At 41.4% G+C, this 23,038-nt stretch overlaps 1 protein-coding gene and 1 long non-coding RNA gene across 3 annotated transcripts in view; one reads left to right on the forward strand and one right to left on the reverse strand.

The window, feature by feature from the left end:
- The window catches only part of ANTXR1 (ANTXR cell adhesion molecule 1), a 246,617-nt gene that overhangs the window by 52,534 nt on the left and 171,045 nt on the right, over nt 1-23,038 (forward strand). For both annotated transcript variants that reach the window (XM_033239294.1, XM_033239293.1), the window contains exons 4-8: nt 4,504-4,585; nt 5,547-5,580; nt 7,353-7,432; nt 9,900-9,968; nt 11,711-11,791. In XM_033239294.1, the coding sequence (XP_033095185.1) occupies nt 4,504-4,585; nt 5,547-5,580; nt 7,353-7,432; nt 9,900-9,968; nt 11,711-11,791 (346 nt within the window). The remainder of the gene's footprint in view (nt 1-4,503; nt 4,586-5,546; nt 5,581-7,352; nt 7,433-9,899; nt 9,969-11,710; nt 11,792-23,038) is intronic.
- On the reverse strand, nt 1,281-17,872 carry LOC117099783. The gene is made up of 3 exons (XR_004443999.1): nt 17,813-17,872; nt 4,136-4,237; nt 1,281-2,133 (listed from the first exon to the last, which is right to left on the reverse strand). It is a non-coding gene; the product is annotated as an uncharacterized LOC117099783 (long non-coding RNA).

The raw sequence follows: 23,038 nt of genomic DNA on the forward strand, positions 1-23,038 counted from the left end.
GTTATTTTTGGATGATGATGGAGGTTGTTTTTATAGAACCAAAATGTGGTAGCCACTGCAGAATCCTAAGGGAGATTTTGCAGTGGAAACCTCAGTAGAATACTCTGGATAAAGGCTTGTTGAAGCACTTCCTGACATTCTGTATGTGTCCGTCTTTTATTTAAATTTTTCTTCTTTCTTTCTTTCTTTCTTTTATTTATTTATTTTTTTAGAGACAGAGTTTTGTTCTTGTTGCCCAAACTGGAGTGCAATGGCATGATCTTGGCTCACTGCAACCTCTGCCTCCTGGGTTTAAGTGATTCTCCTGCCTCATCCTCCCTAGTAGATGGGATTGCAGGCATGTACCACCATGCCCGGCTATTTTTTTTTTATTTAATTTTTTTTCTTCTGTGTTCATCTTTTAATGTTTTCATCAGCAACGTTATCAGACTGTCATAACACAACCAGAATCCCAGAAAGTAATCATGAAGAGTAGAGAAATTCCTAGAACAACAGAAAGCCCAGAAGACGTTGTGACTGATTCTTCCCATCTTCTACCCCTGCAAACCAGCATAGTGCTGGGTACATGGTGTATGCTCAACAAATAGCAGTGGCCAATAATGAAGGATGGGTTAACGCACCCAAACTGGAATCATTCATTCGACAGTCACCTGCTTGGTGCCAATCATTAAGTGTAGCGGGAGTTGCAAAAGGTACACAAAACATGTGGCCTAAAACCCTTAGCTTCTAAGTAGGAACACTGGCAGACATGTGAAATCACCAAGGAAAACAGGGGCTCTGTAATAGCAGCCTGTCTTCATAGGATGCCCTACCCCTTTCATTTCCCAGGAAGATAACATTTCACTTGGTAATAACCAAGTCCTCAGAGAGGTTCTTATCATCCCTTGAAAGATCTTTCTCCCAATGTCCTTCAGTTTCCAAGAGAAAATAAAAATAGACCCTTATTAATAGTTCTGTTGTCCCAGAACTAAAACACACCCACAATTCCTATGAAACCATCCATTTTGTTTGCTTAGATGTTGTGGGTCCTTCAAGAAGAGCAGAGAGTAGGGAGATGGGGCCATGTGTTATTTGATCTTTTGAGCAGTAAGGGTGGTATAATGGGGAGGTTGTGTTCGCCACTTGCAACTAGTGAGCTCATGTCTTGCCAGATACAAAGCATCAAGGATAAGGACATTTTCCAAAACAGCCTTTGATTGTTCTGGTACAAAAAAAAAAAAAGCAAACCTTAAGAAAATACTTGTAAAGAAAGGGAAATAGGCTTAGAGAAAATACCCCAGTTCCCAGACTTTATTTGGCAGGGAAAAAATATAGTGAAGCCAAACAAATATTTCCACACCCCCAAGATGCCTTTTTTTTTTTTTTTGCCCTCTTTTAAAATCTCAAGTCTTAACACAATATTCCTCTTTTAGTGTTACCCAAATGTCTGAGACTTCACTAGTCCATGACCAAAGAATTAGATCATATTTACCTTTAATATCCAAGCTTCTCCCACCTAACTGTCAGAAATTATCCCTCTGCCCCATCGTGCCCCACAGCTATTGTGAGGGGTTCCATGGTGCCAATTCTGTGTGCTCACAAACAGACCCCAATTTTCCTATCCCAGCCTCCCCCTCATGTCCCCTTGCCACTACCTCTGCTGCTGGGACCCTCATGAAACTACCAACCCATGGGGCAGAGCTGCCCCCTGCCAGGGGATTGCTGGTGCCATGCACTGCCCCTGGCATGGCCTTGGTGGGGGACACTGCTCTCATCTTTATCCTCCAGGATATATGCTCTTTCTCATTACCAAACAACAGACTTTGAAATTAAAGTATGCCTTTTGATGGGATTTATTGGAATATTAGAGGTAATGTAAGAGATACAACATAGAGAATGATTTTTAACCACCATATGGGCCCAGACTTGTCAATGACCAGATCTGGCTAATGTCCAGGTCAGGTCATGCTTGGCCTCCTTCCACATGGCCAAGGGAAGCTCATCCCTGCCCCAAAATGGTTTCTTCCCAGAATGAGTAACAATGGAGACATCCATTCCATGTCTGTTATGTTCCAGGCACTGTAGTAGGCACAGAAGATATAGTGGGGACCAAAACAGCCATGGCCCAGTCCTCAAGGAATTTAAAGTCTGAAACTGAAACAAATAAACAAAACCTGAACGAATAATTGCATAATCAAATGTTATTAGTTATAAAATCTCCTAAGTGCTATAAAGCAAAAATTGTGGGGTACCAGGAAAAAGTCTAATAGAGGAAGACAATTCAGTTTAGGAAGGTCAAGTAAGACTACTCAAGTGGCTGGCAAGTGGCATTTAACATAGTACTGAAGGCTGGATAAGAATTTGCTCCATGAAGAGCTGGTCAAATAGTGTTCCCAGGCAGCAGTGATTGCTGATATGAAGTGCCTGTTGGAGAAAGGGGCTTGGGAAGACCAGTGTGGCTGAAGGCAAGAGAGTGGGGGCATCCACATAGGCACTGGAAGGTCATGACAAGGATTTGGGATATAATCCTAGGTATAATGGGTTGCTCTTGAAGGGCTTTGAGCCAGAGAGTGAATGCCATGGTTTGATCTGTACTTTAAGGACATTCTTGCAGCCTTATGGAGAAAGAATGGAAAAGGAGCCAAGAGGCCAGTCAAAAGATAGCAGGTGACTACCCCAATGGCTAAGCAAGAGATGATGGCAGCTGGGACAATGGTGTTGGCCAAAGAGACAGAGAAGTAGTCCATTTCAAGATAGAACTAAAAGAATGTGGTGATGGTGAGAGGAAAGAAAGTCAAGGTAGTGGATCAAGGAGGGCTTCCAGTTTCTGACTTGGGGAGCTGCGTGTGTGGTCTGATACACAGGTATTGAAAAGACAATAGTCAGTTTCTGAAGTCTGAGTCACTTGGTATTAAAGATTCCACCTATGAAGCATCAGCAGCCCGGGGACAGGCACAGGCTGTTTTTAGTTTGTCTTTTAAAATCTCCAGCAGTCCGGCGATCCACCCTCACCCATGGTCTCCCCATCATATCAGTTTTAACAGAAGATACTATTTTCTTTAGAATTCCCCCTCCAAGCAATGCCAGGATAAACATGAGAGAAAAAGAGAGTATTTATCATACTGATTAAGAGCAGGGCCTCTGGGATTAAATCCCACCTGTGCCTTAGGTAAGATGGGCCTTGGGTAAGTTCTGTAACCTCTCTGTGACTCAGTTTCTTATCTGTGAAATGGCAGTAATAATAGTACTACCTCAAAGAGCTGTCATAAGGCTTAAGTGGATTGATTGTATTTCATGTATTTAGACAGAGTCTGGCACCATAAGTTCTCAGAGCCATAAGTTCCCAGGCAGTGTTAGGAATTGCCATTGCCTTTCACTGATGCAAGGTTCCCACTTCTCTAGCATTGTTCACTGCTACAGGCTGCTTTGCAGAGGAGAAAGCCTTTTTTGAGTCAGGTATATTTGACTTCAAGTCTCCACTCTCCTTAACCTCTCTGAGCCCAAGTTTTCTTACCTGTAATGTGAGGACGGTAATACCCACTTTCAGTAGTTTTTATGAGGATGAAATCAGAAATCTTTGGTCACTACCTTGTATATAGCGGATGTTCAATAAATGTTAGATTTTTTCCTATTCAAAAGGAGTTTCTCTTCCTAATTTAAATAGAGCATCTCCACCCTTACTACTAAAAAGACCCCAGTAGGAGGAAGGCAAAATTTCAAACCCTTCACAGCGTTACAGTTTATGAATACGGTATGTGAGTCAGAAATTATACTTTATTGCCCTTTTTGGCACAATATGGAGCTATTTAAAAGATAGGAACATGAATGTAGACTTCTTACATCCCAGAGAGAATGGTCCACAAAGATTCCATCTGGCCCCCAAGTCATTTAGATTTCCCACTGCCAGTTGGACTCCTTCCCAATGCCATATCCCACTTCCTCTTCCTGCCCGCACTGTCACCTTGAACAATCAAAGTAAGAAAACACAGCCACCAGCGCACAGAAAACACTCTTGGCTGTCCTGGAAAGCGGAGATTCCTTGGGCTTTGATTTTCCATTGCCTTTGGCACACCCGTGCAGTGGCAGTTTGCTGTGGACGCCACCCTCTCCCACCTGTGTCCTCGTGGTGGCCTTTCCCTGGGTTCTCGGTTCTCACCTCTTTCTGGCTCACATGAGCCATTTGCATTGTTGCCTGAGTTGCTGTGTGTCCCATCAGGAGCAGCATTTAAAGACTCATTTCCAGTGTAGAAGGAAAACACTGTGTTAAGGGAAAGGAAAGTGTTTATAAGCAGATGGAGATTCCTGCAGAAGAGTCTTTCCCTTAATCCTTGAAATCTCACTCATCCTGTGCTATGGCTGACCCCGAATGGATAATATAAAGGCCTTCCCTTTGATAGGCTTTTGGGGAATTACTGGGACTATATAGCAGTATCCACAGAGGTAAGAAGAAGACCAGTACATATGACTACAACAGCAAAGTAAAAAATGCTCAAATAAGACTAACAGAGTGTCTTTGGATTTCAGAGAACAAATCCGTCAAGGCCTAGAAGAACTCCAGAAAGTTCTGCCAGGAGGAGACACTTACATGCATGAAGGATTTGAAAGGGTAATTTTAAAACAACTTTAAATCCAAATATAAAGTGTGATATTGAAAGATCAACATGGGGTGACTGATGAGATAAGGCACATATATTAAGAGGGCTGAATAGCACCCAACAGCAAGAGAGTACATTTTCTTCCCATAAGCGTGTACACTGATAACTCTCGCCAAAAGAACTAAAGAAATGGATTCCCTTCCTCCTTCCCTGCCCCTGATGAATGGTTTGTGAGTTAATGGTTGGCTGGCAGTCACAAATTCACACCACACACAAGTCCGGCCATTCCAAAAATGTCCTTTGTTGGATGTCAGCTTCAGTGATTGAGGCAGAATTTCAGGGACTTCAGCTTTAAGGGAAACAAGTACTAAGCCATAAGGAATAAGACATCGATCCATGTTGACAACTACAGCCATCTGTCATTTAACAAGGATTTCAACAAAATGCCCATAAGGCAGTTTTGTCATTGTGACATCACAGTGTGTACTTACACAAACCTAGATAGTATAGCCTATTATACACCTAGGCTATATGGTATAGCCTATTGCCTCTACACTACAAACCTATATAGCATGTTACTCTACTATACATTGTACGCAATTGTAACGCTAATGATATTTGTTTCTAAACATAGAAATGGTAATGCATTGAACTACAGTGTTACCACAGCTAAGATATCACTAGGTGATTGGAATTTTTCAGTTCCGTTATAACCTTTGGGGACCACTGTCATATTTGTAGTCTGTCCTTGACTAAAACATTGCTATGCAGCACATGACTGTATACTACTTAAATGAGAGGTAACTTTACACGGGTATCAGCCACTGATAATTGAGCAAAGCCTGCTTGAATTACAAAAGAAATCAAGACTGAATTGGCTGCATATTCAATAACAGAGCCCATTATCCACTATGGTTTTTGGAGTGGTAAACAGTGGTTATAAGTCTAATGGCTCTTTCATATGTTTTTCAGGCCAGTGAGCAGATTTATTATGAAAACAGACAAGGTAAGACTATAGTATGAACTACCATTATGCATTATTTAACTTTTTCCGTGTTTGTTGCTGAAAAAGTGCTTCAGTCATTTCATGTTTCAAAAGACCTGTATGATATTATCTGTAATTCTTAGATACACATTTCATCACCAACAAGGAATGCATAGAAAAGTGGCGTGTATTGGGTCAAATTCCACTCTCCTGTTGATGCCAAGAAAAGTTATATAAAAGTAATTAAGATCCCATTATGGCCACAGTCTAATTCCCATTAACAGTTTTGCATGTTGAATTCATTAAATTAGTAAAGACCTGCATAAGTTAGTAAAGTCTTGGATTTTTATGTAAAATTTAATTTTCTTGTCCTTCTCTGAGCTCCAAGCCTCTTCCTTACCATGACTGGATATAACATTAAGATCAAGATACCAGTTTGATATCACAAGAACAGAAAACCAAACACCGCATGTTCTCACTCATAGGTGGGAACTGAACAATGAGATCACTTGGACACAGGAAGGGGAACATCACACACCGGGGCCTATTGTGGAGAGGGGGCAGGGGGAAGGAATAGCATTAGGAAATATACCTAATGTAAATGACAAGTTAATGGGTGCAGCACACCTACATGGCACATGTATACATATGTAACAAACCTGCACGTTGTGCACATATACCCTAGAACTTAAAGTATAATTAAAAAAAAAAAAAAAAGAAGAAGCATGCTAAGTCTTGCAGCAGAGCCCATGGATCAGCAAGAATTGTTCACCATAGAGGGACTTCCTGCAGGTAATAGAATATTCCTACTGGAGTGAAATTTGCCATAAATGCTTGTGGTCCTGAGTTAGAATGTTTAACTTGAGTACTAATTGAGCAGAAATGTCAACCCTCTTGGAACAGAGTAACATCTGGGTCTTGCCAAATCCTATTAAACTAATTATTGTGTAGAAAAAAAAAAGATACCAGTTTGATTTAAACTTTCCTATATTTGAATGAAAAAAACTGCATAAAATATACTTAGTAGAGTGCCTAGCACATAGAAATTTTTATTATTATTTTAGCTATTATTAGTACAGTGTCTTTCATGAGTAGCATTTCTGTATCTCAGTCAAATCTCTTAAAAAAGAGGATTCAGTATTACACTAGAGATTTTCCTCCCGGGCCTGTAGAAGTGTCCATTTCTTGTTACATCCTAAACTGCAACAAACAGAACAGACTCAATATCAACACCAAATCTTGCTAATGTAAATCAACCATGAACATTGATATGAGAAGCCTAAAAATCACTGAAAGAATTTTAGTAGGTTTTGCCAACTGCTATAATTCTTCCAGTCAACTTGGAAATCAGGATGACTATTACTTTCACCAAACTGTCTTCAAGGGGTGGTGTAAGTGGTCCATTACAGCAGGTGAGAAGGACTCCTGAACAGCCCGGTGGGAGTTTGCTCACAGCTTGGGCAACAGTTATGTGTCTGCTAACAGAAAATAATCACACTTGATTCACCGGTGCTACTCCCAAATGTTGGTTTAGTGACCATTTCACCAGGTTTGGCCATTCTTCGAGATGAGGCTGAGAAATGCGAAAGCAAAACCTATTACCCCTAAAGTCTGTCGCCATGGAGGGTCCTTTTTCATGCTGGAGTCGCTTCCAGGCCCAAAAGAAAAGTTGGTGATCCTCATAATATTGACTTTGGGTGGTTGAACTCATAAGAGGTCGAATCCTGGGACTGAGAGCATGTTTCCCTGGGTGAGGCAGGGTGGGCTGAGCTGGTCTGTATTGTGTTCAACAGGATACAGGACAGCCAGCGTCATCATTGCCTTGACTGATGGAGAACTCCATGAAGATCTCTTTTTCTATTCAGAGAGGGAGGTAAGCAACACCTACACATATCTATGGAACAGGGCTTCTCCTTTCTAAAATGGGCCACACTTTCTCTACTCAGGTAATAGGGTTTCTTTGCAAATCCCCTGAATTAAATAGTTTCATATGTAGAAATAATAATAATAATTTGTGTTCTACAAGTGCATTTTCATGTCTTACACATGGTAAATGTTTTCCCCCTTTCAAAATTTTTGCATATTAATTTCTGTTTTGAAGGATTCAAAATATCTACCCTGCCTTTATTGATGGCATTATATTGCTGTAATAGTTTTTAAATACTGTATATCACTTATAAACAAACATTGATAGAATTTTTCCTTATATTTTCTACTAAAACAGGAGGAAGGGAAAGAATTACCTGAAATATGTAAGAGCCAATCTTGTCAGACTGTATTAATCATTGAGATTTTCACTCTAAGAACCGAAGTTAAACAGCAGTTGGTAGCAAAGTTAAATTGTCATCTCTCTTTTAATAGTTCCTTTTTTTCCTTTTCTTTGTGTTCTCAAAAATTATTCCTCAAGGCAAGTGGAAAAATTCTCTCAATGAAGATTTTACCTTGTGTAAATAGACTTAGAAAAAGAAGTTTGCTGATGAATTGAAAACTGATGTTTATACTTAAGAAATTCTTTCAAGTTTCACATTTGAGCTATATGCATAATTAGTATAAAAGGAAGCAAGTTAACCATAGAAATGTATTGAAACCACTATAGCCTTATTAGTGACAAAGGGTCATTCAGGCCCAAGGTAGAAAGAAACAGCATCCTAGAGATACAGGCTCTAGAAGAGGAGTTAATGGTAGCATCACACTTTCCTCAAGCTCTTAACAACTATTTACTTTAAATTCAGCTCTTTCTGAAAACACAAATTATATATTCATTCATTTATTCAGTGTTAACTGAGAGCTTGGCATATACTTGACCATTTGCTAGAAACTAGAGGCACAGAGGTGAGACACAACTGCTGCCCTTATGAGTCTTACCATGAAATAATGGTCAGCCTTTGGAAGCCACCACTGGCAGAGGACTTAGGGAAATTATGTAGGTAAACTCTCTTCCCACTAGTACAAAAAGTAACTCTAACGAGGAAATACAAAAGGTAATAGGACAGACATTCCCTGAGCATTTGGAAAATAATACATCTCTGTATTTGAAAGTAGAAACTCACTATGTGATGGGAAGGCAAGATGGCTTGTTTGGGTGCCAAATAACAGTCAAATAAAGTAAAAACCCTAATAAGGAAAGAAATGAAACTAAAATAAATGATGGGGTGTCAGAGGCTTAAGATAGGGGTTAGTGGGAAGGAATTTTAGGTATGGCACATACAAACTTGAGAAAATATTCAGAGTGCCAATAGAAGGAGACCTTCTGAAAAAGAAAGATAAAGCACAAGATATAAAGAAATTGAACTTTTCCCTTCTTGACAATTCTATATAAAGTCCAACTGGAGGAGAAGAATCACAGAGTTGTTGCCAATAAGGTTGGGGCTACACTGAGTCTAAAAGTTTATTTTATCCTAAAAGCAGCAGGGAAATTTCTAACATGAAGGAAAAAAAGACATATGTTTTTGTCCTTTCTAGAATCCATTGTTAAACAGAAGTGGATTTGAGTACTAAGAAAGGGAAAAAATAACACAATCAAAATAAATATGCATATATTGAGCACTCACTGTATGTTTGCTATCAGTTATTAAGCACCCACTGTATGTGCCAAGGATTTCCAATTTTTTTTTTCCATTCTGAAACACAGGAGGATCTGGAAATCAGATTATCAGAGGCTTTAATAAATCAAATATTGAAATTGAGCCAAAATCTGGGTATTATTCATTATGTTGCCATCCCAATGCTTAATTGTAGAGATCATGGATTTAGCTATTCAGATATGGACCACAATTTCCATTAAACCACCTTATTCTGTAGGAATGAAAAAGGCTTTATTCACAAAATGTGCTGACATTCATAAGTATCTATGTGGTTCTAGCCTTGTGTGAGGAGCTCTGTAAATGTTCTCATTTAATCCCCAAAACACTATACAGAGCAAAGCCAGGGGTCAAACTCAACTATTTCAAGTTCCAAAGGCCCCATTCTCTTATGATATCGTGCCCCATTTACAAAGAAACGTATGTCAGTAAAAATCCATCGAAGGAATAGAAAAGGTAATCATTTCCCCAGAATATTTAACTTAGTCTGCAGTTTTCCCTTCCTCCCCTCATCTTTCCAAGCCCTTCATCAAGACTCTACTCTAGTGGGTCTTTTCAGGTCCACCATGTGTTATGTTAGAATGTGATGTCCACTGAAGTCTGATCTTCTTGGGGACAGGGATTGCCTTCTCCAATATGGCACCTGGCACATGGTAGGTGCTCATGAAATACCTCATCATTGAAGTTAGTCAGGTAGCTCCAAGATGAGTTCATTTGTCACTGCTTCTCTTTCTAATGTCCTTTCTCTCCTTTTCCCAGGCTAATAGGTCTCGAGATCTTGGTGCAATTGTTTACTGTGTTGGTGTGAAAGATTTCAATGAGACACAGGTATGGTCATGGATTTCCTCAGGTTTGGAGCATACTAAGCTTGTGAATGATGAAGAATGTGTTCAGTGCAGAGGGCAGATCAATGGAATAATTGCCCCTGAAATAGGTTATTTTCCTAGAAATGCTAAACAGGAAGGAATTACTGGTTGTATAAGGAGAATGAACTCATTTGCTGATGCTCTTGAGGTCTTCAACAGAGACCATCAAGGCAGCATCTTTCTTGGCAAACATTAAATTGCCAGAATGTCAAAAGATATCTGAATTAACTTGGAAAACTTGTTTTTTTTCTGTTTGTGTTTTGAGACAGGGTCTCACTCTGTCACCCATCCTGGGGTACAATGAGCTATCTCAGCCCACTGCAGCCTCTGCCTCCCAGGCTTAAGTGATGCTCCTGCCTCAGCCTCCTGATTAGTTGGGTCTACCGGTGCACATCCTGAGTAGCTGGGACTACAGACGCACACCACGACACTTGGCTATTTTTAAAAATTTTTTGTGGAGATAAAGCCTCACTGTATTGCTCAGGCTGGTCTCTAACTCCTGGGCTCAAGTGATCCTCCCAATGTGGCCTCCTAAAGTGTTGAGATTATAGGCATGAGCCACCACACCTGGCCAAATTTAATTTGACAAGTATGATTTTCTTATTCAAATAACAAATGTTCCCTTTCACCCATGAAAAATGCAATGCATTTTCAACACAAACATATGGAAAGAATTGGACAAGTGGGCAAAAAAGTATGTATAAGTGCGTATAATAAGCAAGTTGTAAAAACTTACTAACAATCTAAATACATGTTCCTCATGTAGTTCATAGTTTCTTTTTGTTTTAATGGTGTAGGAAAATGCTCATGATATATCATTAAGTGAATAAAACAGGATTACAAAGCAGTGAGAATAGTATGTGCCCACTTCTAAAATAAACATTTGTATGTTCGCATAGAAAAAGTATGAATGGTATCTATCAAATGGCTAATAAAGATAGATAGATGATAGATGGACAGAGAGAAGGATTATGAGTAGCCTTTGTTTTCTTTTTGTTTTAACTCTGCTGGATTTTCCTAAGTTTTTACAATGAGTAAGTATTACTTTTGCAATCAGTAAAAACAATAAAACATATTTTTTTAGAAGCCATACACACCAGCTGACACTGACTCTGTGGCAGTCACGGGACCACACAGAGATCTGGGGGCAGACAAGCCCTACATCGGCTTCTTCTGGCCCTCAGTTTCCTGCTCCATAAAGCAGGAGCAGCTGAACCAACTGCAAGGGCCCTTTCCTTAAGGGCAGTTTGGGTGAAAGGTGAAGGTGGCCTCAGCCAACACCAAAGCTTGAATTTAAAGTTGCTCTGAAAGGGAACTTGAATCTGCCCAATTCAGATAAAGTTGCCAACAGGAATTTGGGTGAATGGGAGAAAAATGAGCCCATGGCGTGGGCCCAGATTTATAAACATATCAACCCAGGCCAAGCATTCATCAAGCTGGGCACTCTTACCTCTGCTCCCGAGGAGAAAAGTATTAAAACAAATGTAAAAGCTGGAGCCAACCCTGGGCCTGCTCCAGAGAGGCCACTGGTGAGCTTGTTATTACTGATGGCTTTTCAGGGCAGCCCCTGAGCCCAGTGAAGGCCTCCTATTCCCCTGGGTTCTGAATATAACTAGAGCCTCTTAGCCCCAACGGCTTTCCTAAATTTTCCACATCCAGGCCTAACAGTCTCCTCATGTGTTTATGTATTTGCTGTGTTCTCAGCTGGCCCGGATTGCGGACAGTAAGGATCATGTGTTTCCTGTGAATGACGGCTTTCAGGCTCTGCAAGGCATCATCCACTCAGTAAGTAGAGCTCTTGCTCTGAGACTGGACATTCAGGCACCTTCTGTCTCCAATCTGCTATAAATACCCGAATTCCATCTCTCCAAGCCTGGTGTTTTTCTGCTTGAGAGAACATCATTTCTTCCTATATCTTTGTGTCTGCCATGTCCCATCTCTCCCTTGTGCCTTTCACACATGTCTTTTCTCAATGGTACTCTGCAATGGAAAATGAACAATTGAAAGGGGCACTACTCTGGCAGTGAGCCAAGCTTCAGGAGGCCCTCTCCATTCTCCTAACTGGGCAGACTGTGGCTGGTGGTTTACGCTTGACCACCTCAGCTTTCCCACTGTGACTGAACGCAAGCTGCCTTCAGAGCACTTGTAGGCTGGACTTATATCACTTGGCCATTGGATGCACTTTAGGCCAGGTTGCCCATTGAAGTCATCTGCAGAGATTTAAAAAGCACTGCTACCTGGGCATCTGGTCTGGGGTGTGGCCTGGACCTCAAGAGTTTTTTTAAATCTCCCCAGGTGATTTTAAATGTTGAGACAAGGTTGAGAACCACTGCTTTAGACCTATAATACCCAAATACATGGGCTCCAGTGCTGTTCAGGGTTTGCACAGTTGCCAGTCCTTCTTCACACATAGGTGATTTTCTACACACCTTTTCCTGAATGGTAAACAGGACACTGGCTTCCAGGGCCTCTATTCTCCACTCCCCCACACAGGCAAGGCCCTTGGTCCAGCTGGAATATTGGCTGCTGCTGTCTTAAAGCCTCAGCCAGCAGGTCAGTATGCGTGCTGCACCCGCAATGATGTTCAGATGCTCTGCAGCCTCCACCTTTTAGATTTTGTGACCAGGCAGGCATCTGTGATCTTCATTGGAAGCTTACCAGGCTCCAGACTTGGGGTCCAGGATACAAATTTGGAGCTCAGGGGATCACCTTCGTCTTAAGGTGTCAAGGGGGTCTTGATCCAGGGGTTACCGGCCAGGGACTCAGCATCTGCCAGCCCTCCCAGACCAACCCAGGAAACTTCCAGCATGGCTGTGCCTCCATGCTGCTCTCCCTTCAGGGTTTGCTAGGAGCTCCAGCAGAGTGGAATGCAGAGTGAGTAGTAAGAAGCTTAGAGCCTGGCAACCCAGAGTTTCACTGGCCCACATGCTTAACACTTACAGGTCCTTGGACATTTCTTGTTGGAAACAGGGACTGATGATGGCTTACATCCTTGTTTGAGGATTACAAGGATCACTGGTGAAAATTCCTAATATTTTTCCAGACACAGAATAGGCACTCAAGCCATATGAATTACTGCCTCTTCTACTTCCCTTCCTCATCATATGAGGGATATTAATGTCAGCTTCCCTTGATCCCCTAAACATTCTTGAACAGGCATAAAAATCACTTGAGAATTATGTTTGCAACACCTATTCCCAAGAGATTCTATTGCATTGAGTTTCAGGTGGCTCCAAGGGATCCATATATTTCAAATCTGCTTTAAAAAAAAAAAAAAAGTGCCCCAGGTATGCTTTTAGAACATTGACATATCTGACCTTAAGCATACAGAATTGTGAAAAATCATCCCACCTTAGGTTGGGAATTTCTATCTTAATTATGTTCTGATGACAGTTGTTTTATTCAAGAAGTGCTTGTTTGCAAAGAATATGTGCCTACTCAAACTACCTTAACCAGAAAGTGGAAATTATTGATAGCATAGAGAATTATCAGACCCAATTATTGGTCCACAGGTGAAGGACCCCTACTCTAAATCATTTCTGGGGTCACTGTGGCATACTTGACAGTGTAAGCAACAAGAACTACAATAACCATGTAAAACAACAACCCAAGGGATGCAAAACATGATTAATAGCAGGACTGGGGGCCAATCATAGATCCTTAAGAAGCTCAGAGGTGGATTACTCTGGACAGGAGTCCTCATGAGAAGGCGGGGCAGACCTGAATCATTGAAAGACCAGGGAAAGGTGATGGGTAGCACTAAAGGAGAGATATTATCACCTCAGCCTAGAGGCTGGAAGACAGAAAGGCCTATTCGGGGGTCAGTAATAATAACACCTATCTATCTGGTGGGACAGTTTGGGTAAAGGATTCAGGAGTAATGGAAAACAAGCCTCGACATTGGGTTGAAACCAGATTAACATGAGCCTTGAAGGGGTTTTGCCTCTAAGCTATAGGCAGTGGGTGTAATTACTGAAACAAATTAAGAAAATAATCTGATGGCAGTGCTTGTGTACATAAGAGGGAGACTGGGGATACCCAGAGTATTAGGAGGCAATAGTCCTGCCTTAAGATGGCTAAATTCGGAAAAAGGGCAACTCTTACCTGTTCAAATGTCCTCATGAGCTGTGTGCCTAACTCCACGTGTTGTTTCCCACACAGATGACTGGACTCTTTTTGTATGAATAAATCAGTGTTGTCCTTGAATACACCAGCCTTAGCAACTCACCCAAGCTCAACATGAGCCCAGATGTTTGTATAACTTCCTCCATCCCCAAATGGAAATAACTGCAAAGATCTTTAAGAAATTTTAGCAAAACCATCATTCAAAATAGGAAGAAAACTACTTTGAGACTTCAGTCTCCAAACTTTTAGCTGAATGATAACATTCTTGCGAGCTTTTATCTGTGAGTTATGCTAGTGGTTTTGATCCTTCCAGTACTGGAAACCCATGTTTACGGCAGTTGTTCATTCACTTGCTTGGACAGAGAAACAGGGACAAGTAGACAGAGCTCATCTTTCTCAAATCAGACAGAAATAATTATGGCCTAAAAGCTGGCTAAACATTTTTTAAGAAATAGATTCATTTCCCCTTTTGGATACTGAAAAGAAAACTCTCAATTTCCACACACACACCCCCCCCCTGCCCCCCGCCATTTGAAGCCTCTATCCCAGCTTGTTCCCATGGATGTTGTTTTGTGGCTGGTTATTTTCTCATAATAAAATAGGACTGGGCTTAATTATCCAAAATAAGATTGCAAAGCAGCTTCTGATAAGCTCAAATTCTTCACAAAGTTTTCTGCCCGTAATGCCCATATTTTTAAACCTTAAATTAATATGCAGGGGCTAGTATTTATTCATACATCAAATACTCATTGAAAACCTTTTATGGCAGGCTCTGACCATTCAGTAAAACAACTAAAGCAGGTAGAGGTTCTGTCCTGGTAGAACTTACAATCCAGTGGGAGAGACACATTCAAAACAAGTAAATAAATAAATAAATATGTGGAATTAAAATTGTGATAACTGGAATAAAAGAAATAACATGGCCATGAGATTAAGAGCAAAGGGGTTGACAAAGAACCCAGATTCCTTTGAAGAGATGAAGGACACAATGGAGGCATCCATTGGAAGGGCATGGATAGAATGTTCTTGGCAGAGCATGGCCCAGGACAGTGCATAGGAGAATGAAAGACCAATGCTTAAAGTGAAGAATGGCAGAAGATGAAATGAAGAAGCAGGTAGAAGCTAAATCGAAGGACAATAGGAAACTATAGCTAGATATAGAGTCTGACAATAGAGCAATCAGGCTTGAAATCAAGACTCAGGAAATCTAGACATCATGGCACTCAGAATCAATAGCATTTCGGCCTTTGAAGAAGAAAACCAACTCTGACTTGAACATGTTCTCTCTATCAGCTCCTCTACAAGGCACTTGACCACCACTCTCTGAAGAAGAATTAATTATCACCATTTTATAGGTGAGGAAACTGAGGTGCAAGAAGGTTGGAGAAACTGCCCCCAGGTCTGCCCTCTCATAATGGTGGAGTGGGGAATTTGAACTCAGCTCTGGTTCCAGAGATTCTGCTCTATCCATAGCATTTAGCCATGAATATCTGAGGAAATGGAAAATCACCAGTGGATTACCAGGAGCCGGTTGCCCAGGGCTTGGATTCATCAAATCCCCAGATGCTCTGCTTCCTCAATCTGATGCTCAAGTTTTGATCTTTACACTGTTCTTCAATCCTGCCTCCTTCAAGAGGAAGTACTTATGTGTCAAATTTTTTCAAAACGTTCCCGCTTGTTTTCCATTTCAGTTTCTTAGCTGAGAGAGATAGGAAAAGGGCAGAAGGAAATTAACAGCTGTAGAGAACTTGCTTTGGAATGAGACATTGTCCCTTTTTCCCATATAATATTATTTCATTTAAAAATCATAACAATGCTGCAAAGTACATATTCCTATTCTGATTTTACAGATGAAGAAACTGAAGCTCAGATAACCTGCCCAAGACCACACAGCCCTAAGGGGAAAGCAGGGTTAGAACCTGCTTTTCCCTTGACTCTAGAGCCCATGATTTTTCCTACCTCTATTCTCTTAGGAAGGTAAAAGTAATCAAAACCGCCATTCAGTAAGTTCTTACTATGTGCCAGGTACTGTGCAAATCATTTCACATAATCATCTCCTTGAATCCTCACAGGTGCCATTTGATGTAGAAATCATTACCCCGTTTATAGAAGTAGATACCAAAAGTTCAGAGAGATTCACTAACTTGTCCAAGGCCACACAGCACCGTGAATAGTGATCCCAAATAGACTCAAGTCTTTCTAATGCCCACGATGTGAATGCCCACTGTGCTCTACTGAACAATGCAGGCAGACCAGGAAGCAGCCCCATTTCAGAGAGGAAGACACTGAGGACCAAAAAGGTGAACTGGCTTGACAGAGGCAAGACCAGAATCCATGTGGCCTGATCCGAATACACTGTGGATGGGCAGGGGAGCACTTTGCCTTCTACTACCAGGTGGAGAACACCTCCAGAAATCATTACTGCCCAACAGATGAAGTACCATTGTCCTGGGAAGCTGGAGAATTGACACAGGCTGAAAGGAACATCTCCCCTTCCACACAGGACTCTGAGCACCATGACAGTTTTCCCACTCGCTTCTGCAGAATACGGTGATAAAATTATAAGAAGTCTGGATGGTTAGAAGATTGTAGCCCTTTAAGCCAGTAACACTGTAAAGGAAGAAACTATTCCTGTGCCTTCTCATATTGTGGCTTCTTCAGGAAATTTCCACTGACCACAACTGGTGAATTTAGCACCAGCCCTCTAGCAAAAATGTGACGCAAAGGTCCAGCAAGGCTCCTGGGTCTTTGTTTGCCTTTTCAAAAGTGCTTCAGGCAGTGAAACAGGAACCTGCATGAAAGCTGGGTTCAGATAACACTGAAATAGGTCAGCAGCTTTGAATCCCAACACTTGGCCTTCTTACCACGATGCCAGCTCCTCCTCCCAGCTATCCCCACTTGGTGTGCAATTGAGGGTGGTGCCTGAAACCAAGGACACTGTCTGAAAAGGACAGCCCATAGTTGCTGGCACCAAGCCATCTCCATCTAGGAGAATTTCCCTAGGATAAATATTTAAGCAGACACTGGGCTTCCTATTAAGCAGAGTGAGTCAGCACATAGAGCTTTTTGCATGTTTGGCCAACAGTAAACAACAAGCATTGAGCAAACACACTATATTTGCAAGGATTTCTCGCAAGCTGTGGCATGACCATCCTTGCTATTGGGGGAAACTGGGAGATCAACAGAACCGAGGAATCAATCTATTCCATAGTATATATAAATTTATTTTATTTATGAAAACCAGATCCTGGCTGATTTGTCCCTTCCACTCATGGGAAGCAATGTAACCCCCTAATCTGGCCCAGGCCCTAACAAAGCTGTGATAAAAGGCGAAATCTGTCTTCCAGGCTTGCCTCCCAGCTACTCTTCCAAGACCCCAGCAAGAACTGCAAAGGGTTTTCCTATGGTCAAAATTCATGTCACATTCCCAAAGTCCTAGAAAGTGCCTGCCTTATTGAACCAATCCCTTTTCCAGCGCTAGCAGATGCGGAGGCACATTTCAGCAGCAGCAGCTCTTCTCATAAATTAGGCAACCTCCTTCCCTTCCTTCACCCCATCTGAATCTTGTCCAAAGGCACCCTTCAGTCTTCCCATCTCTACAAAAGCCTGCCCTGCTCTCTCCTCCTCCATGAGCTCTTCCTGCCTTGGACTCCAGTAGCACCAATTGTTGAAAGCTCTTACTTGGTATGTGGGATCTGTTCCATGCCGTCCGCCATTCCTCCTGATCACATACTAAGTTGTGCAATCCCAAAGACTGCCCTGTGTGTCATATTTCCCATGATATCCAGCACTGTGCTTTGCATATTTATTAATTACAAAGCAACCCAGAGTACCATACAGCTTTTGTGACCCAGGGAAGACCTACACTGCACAACGAGAGGGCAGTCTGTGGCTGTTTCTTGTAAAAATCCCCGCAGCCCTTCCCCTCCCCTCTCTTCCAAGATTGCATCTGTAAAACAGGGCATTCTGGGCACCATTCACATTAGCAGGCTGGGATACAAGACATAAATAGAATCGATTGTAATTTCAGTAGTGGGCAGAAAATCTTTTTTTAAAAAAATCGTTTGCCTCAGCAGTCATTAATTAGACTCAGATTTTGCAGACACTCAGGCCAGGCATTTCTCCTCCACTATTATTTCTATTCAGCTTATTAAAAAGTCCAAATTGAACGAGAATTCCCAGAGCTTGAAGAGGCTACAAAGATTGCAGAGGGGCATGTTCAGTTAATCCTCAGATCATTCCCATTCTTCCTGCAGCCCCTCCTCCTATATCCAGGAATCTGCTGAAACCCACTGTAAAAGCAACAGCAGAATTTTAGAACGAAATCAGCTCCCAGGAAGGGCCACTCACTTTTCCAGTCTGCTCATCTTATTAAATAAACCACATTTTGGAGTTCCCAGCTCTCTGAGCTTTTCTCCTGCAAACATGAGGGGAAAGTGGTTTAGTGGGGAAACAAATGAATTTCCTCACTTTTAGAACCTTGTTTATCCTACACTCCTTCGGATCAGACTCTCATTGAGTGTGAAACTAACAGAGTAGCATCTATTTGAGTGGAGTGCCCTCCCTCAGACAAAAACTTTGGTGTGTTTTAAGAATAAGCTTTATTGTTTAAGATATACAAACTGCTTCAAAATGTGTGTTCTTTCATGTAAGAGTGGTATAATGTATTTGGTATAGTGTATTAGTGTACATAAAATTATATATGAATCCTAGAAATATGTGTGTATAATATTCCACATTTGTATTTGTAAAGATTTTTTTTTTTAGAGATGGGGTCTTGCTATGTTGCCCAGGCTGGTCTCAAACTCCTAACCCCAAGCAAGTCTCTCACCTTCGCCTCCCAAAATGCTGGACTTACAGGCATTAGCCACTGCACCTGGCCATATTCCATTTTTATTTAAAGTCAGACTCTATAGAACTGACAGGGTTCTAGGATAATGTCCATGGTTAACAATATGTGTGCCTATTAAAGTGTGGAGAAGAATGTAGTTAGAAAAGGCAACTTTTTAAACATTTTATTAATTAGAGATTAAATCATTTCAAAATTCATGGGGACAACATTGACAGTCCTGAAGATGTGTTTGAGCCAGTTGTGTGTCCCAAGCTGCCTGGCTGTCCCCAGACTTATCTAACATGCTTTCTGCCATCAGCTATAATAACACGTGTGGCCCTTCTGTGGGTGGCTGAGCCCCACCCTCCAACCACAGGTCTCTATGTTTTTCCCAAGTAAAGGTGTTGAGGCCTTTACAAAGCTGGCCAACCTAATACAGGGGATTATGATATACTTACAACACTTTTTTTTTAAGGTAAGCAATTTTTTAAAAACGAAGTGTTGAAATTGGCCTCTTGGGAAGGCAGCAAGTCCCCAAAGATGGTGGTGCTTAATCAGACAAGGGGAGTATTACAAGATGCAGAATATGGCCTTGTATCCAGAAGACCCTGAGGTTACACTTATAAGGGGAAAGGGAGATTAATACATAATATGCTATAATGCCAGTTTATTAAGATGTGCAGGAAGTGTGTCATTTATTCAATTATTTATCCAATATTTATTTAATGCCTGCTATGTGCCAGGCTACTAATTGTGAGTGTAATAATGGGTGAAAACAAACCCAATCCGGCCGGGCGCGGTGGCTCAAGCCTGTAATCCCAGCACTTTGGGAGGCCGAGACGGGTGGATCACGAGGTCAGGAGATCGAGACCATCCTGGCTAATACGGTGAAACCCCGTCTCTACTAAAAAATACAAAAAACTAGCCGGGCGTGGTGGTGGGCGCCTGTAGTTCCGGCTACTTGGGAGGCTGAGGCAGGAGAATGGCGTAAACCCGGGGGGCGGAGCTTGCAGTGAGCTGAGATCCGGCCACTGCACTCCAGCCTGGGCGACAGAGCGAGACTCCGTCTCAAAAAAAAAAAAAAAAAAAACCCAATCCTTCTCCTTGTAGAGTTTATAATCTAAGAAGACAGTGACCAAACAATTAAAAAAAAAAAAAAACACTGTAAATTATAAACTAGGATCAGTTTATCTAAAGGATGGTAGTTTACATTAAAATGTGCATGGATATAGAGATATTTCATTGGTCAAATCACCAGCACTTAGGTGGCAGAACTCATATTGGATTTGGAGAGTGACAGAGACAGCAAAGTTAAGTTCAATGTTCAGGTTTTTGTCTTAGAGAACTGAACAGATGTAAGTGGTCAGTAGATAGTTAACCATCCTTGGCACCAGCATACTCCAAGCCCCATACATCTTTAAACCAGAATTTACCCTTTACAACAAATAAGACACCAAGGAACATGCTCTGAAAGACTTTCTGAAATATGTGTGAAAGCAAAAGGCACCTATACCATGAATGGATAAAAGAGGTTGGTCCATTATAAACACACAAAAAAGTCCTCCAACAGGAAATGGCCAAGTAAGTAAAGACTGGTTGTTTATTGAAGCAAGAGGCAGAGCAAGTAGAAAAAAATATGCTGTGCCTATGATAAGGGAGGGCTTCCTTATAATAACTCTGTGCAGATATTCACAGTTCTATAAAGGTTCTTGAGAAAATTCTGCATGAACTTAGAACTTCATGAAAAAGGACATTAGATTTTTAGAATTTGAAAAAAATAAACTCTTACATACAACCCAGACTGGCCCACAATGGATTTCACTTTAAATATATCAAACAGCTCCTGTAACTTGGCAAAGTTCTTGTACATCTGCTGCTTCTCTTACCCGTTCTCCCACCAATAATCCAAGGAGATGTACAAAAGTAAACTTACCAGAAACAACACATTACAATTATTTAGCTCTTTATGGATTTCAAACATACTTTTCCATCTATTTTCTCTTTGAACTCTGTCCAAATGTTGGCAGAAAAATAGCATTCACCTTGGTTCAGTTTTTGTCAGCAAATATGATTAAGCAGAAGGCCAGTGGTGGGCGATGGGGTTTAAGCACATGTGAACCACAGTCCATGCCCAAAAGTAGCAGCAGTAGCAATAATGACAAAGGAATAGTTAACAGCAACTGTTGTTTGAATACATGCCAGAGATTCTCTTAGTGCTTTACTGTCAAGGTCGTTTTGACCACTTTTCTTGGTGACTTATTTTCAAAAGGTGCTCATGCTGGCTGGTGACCCAAGGGTTGTTAACTATCTGTGGATCAATCACATCTGTCTAGTTCTGTCTATAAGACAAAAACCGTGTCAGTTTTCCTTGATCTCATGCTCTCCCTCACTGTCCAATCCAATATGAATTTTATTGCCTAAATCCGATTGATTTTACAAATAAAATATCTCTGCATTCATGACTGTTACTTAACCATCATACAGCCCTTTGAAGTTGGTGTTTTTCTTATCCCATTTTACAGCAGAGGAAACTGAGATTTGGAGGTTTGATAACTTGTCCAAGTCCACATGGCCAGTAAGTGATGAGACTTGGATTTGAATATAAATCCATTCAGAGTCCAAGTCTATCTTCTCAGTCTCCAGAGCCTAAGTTCTCGATAGTAATAGCTACCATTAGTTGATTACTTATCAGGTTTTAGGCACTGTGCTATGGGCTCTGCCTGTGTGATCTCATTTAATCTTCCCAACACAACTTTATGCTAGTACTTCAGGTAGATACTATTGTTATCCCACCTTTATAGAGAGGAAACAGGGACTCAGAGAGGTTATGAAACATGTCCAAGGTCACACAGCTTATGAGTGAGTTGACCTCAGCTATTTGATTCCAGATTCCAAGCTATTACTCAGGATACTAAACTGCTTTCCAAAATTGAGGTTCAGAAAAGTTAAGGGATTTGTAAAGGAGCATAGGTCAGGTAAATACGGGCCAGGGCCAAGACCCAATTCCTCACGTAGGATTATAGTTGAGGTGTGCAGTGATCTTATCCCTCTCTCCTCTGCAGATCAATCATACCCTCACCTCAAAGGCTCTTACCTCTAACATCAGCCCTACTCTGTGTGAGTCTCTTCCACTGCATCTAGTGATTTCCCATCAACGATTCCCCAGTGTTGTGTCTACACCTCTGCCATGGCTACCACTGCCTGGGCCTCCCCACCCCCACACAGTCTCCAGTCCCTGAGCTGATCTGCTGTCTGCTACAGTTCAGACAGGCTGATTACTATACAGTCTTGGCTGCTAAGAACCAAGAGAACCCTTCAAATCCACCAACTGCCATTGTGACTTCCTACCTTTTGAGACCAGACCTTTCAAATGAGTAGGAGCCCCAGTCCCAGACAAATCCTGCCCATCCCCCTCACTGATAAATTTTACTCTATTGGCTGTATTGCATCCTTCCAGATGTTTTAAGTTAAGATTGGGAAAGCAGTGTTTTTACTGGATTGCTTGGCTGACATTTTTTGGCCCTCCATACACCCCTCAGATTTATCAGCTAATTGCAGACACTTTGAGAGAATAATACAGCATGTGTTTATTATGACAACCCCTGTCAGTGTGCCTTTGTGGTCAAAGACCCACGGATGGTTCCTTTACCAATCCCTGGTTAAGGATCAGAGTTGGTTCAAAAAGGTTGGTTGAAACTCAGATGGGTGATAATGTCATGTGTGTGTTTGGGGAATGAGGACAGGACTAGTCCAAAAGCTCTTTTTAGTTCTTGGACTGTTTTGAAGTCTTTAGTTGTGAATGATAAAATGATTTATTAGGAGATGTCAAATGCCTGAGGAATTTTATTTAAAACATCAAAAAACAGCTTCATGTTATTTTAATATCACTGTTTAATAAGTTTCCCCCTCTGGGCTAGCTCTATTTCTCAAATGTGGGCTGTCTGGAGACTTGTGCCTGAGGACAAGTGAAAGGGAGTGGCCTTCCTCCCTCAATCAGGGCAACCACTGGCTGAAGTACCCCATCAAACGGGAAGAGCCAAATAGCAGCAAGTTTTGGGGTGGGCGAATGGACAGTC

Source organism: Trachypithecus francoisi, unplaced genomic scaffold, assembly GCF_009764315.1.
Source record: "Trachypithecus francoisi isolate TF-2019V2 unplaced genomic scaffold, Tfra_2.0 Lachesis_group17, whole genome shotgun sequence".
NCBI lineage: Eukaryota > Metazoa > Chordata > Mammalia > Primates > Cercopithecidae > Trachypithecus > Trachypithecus francoisi.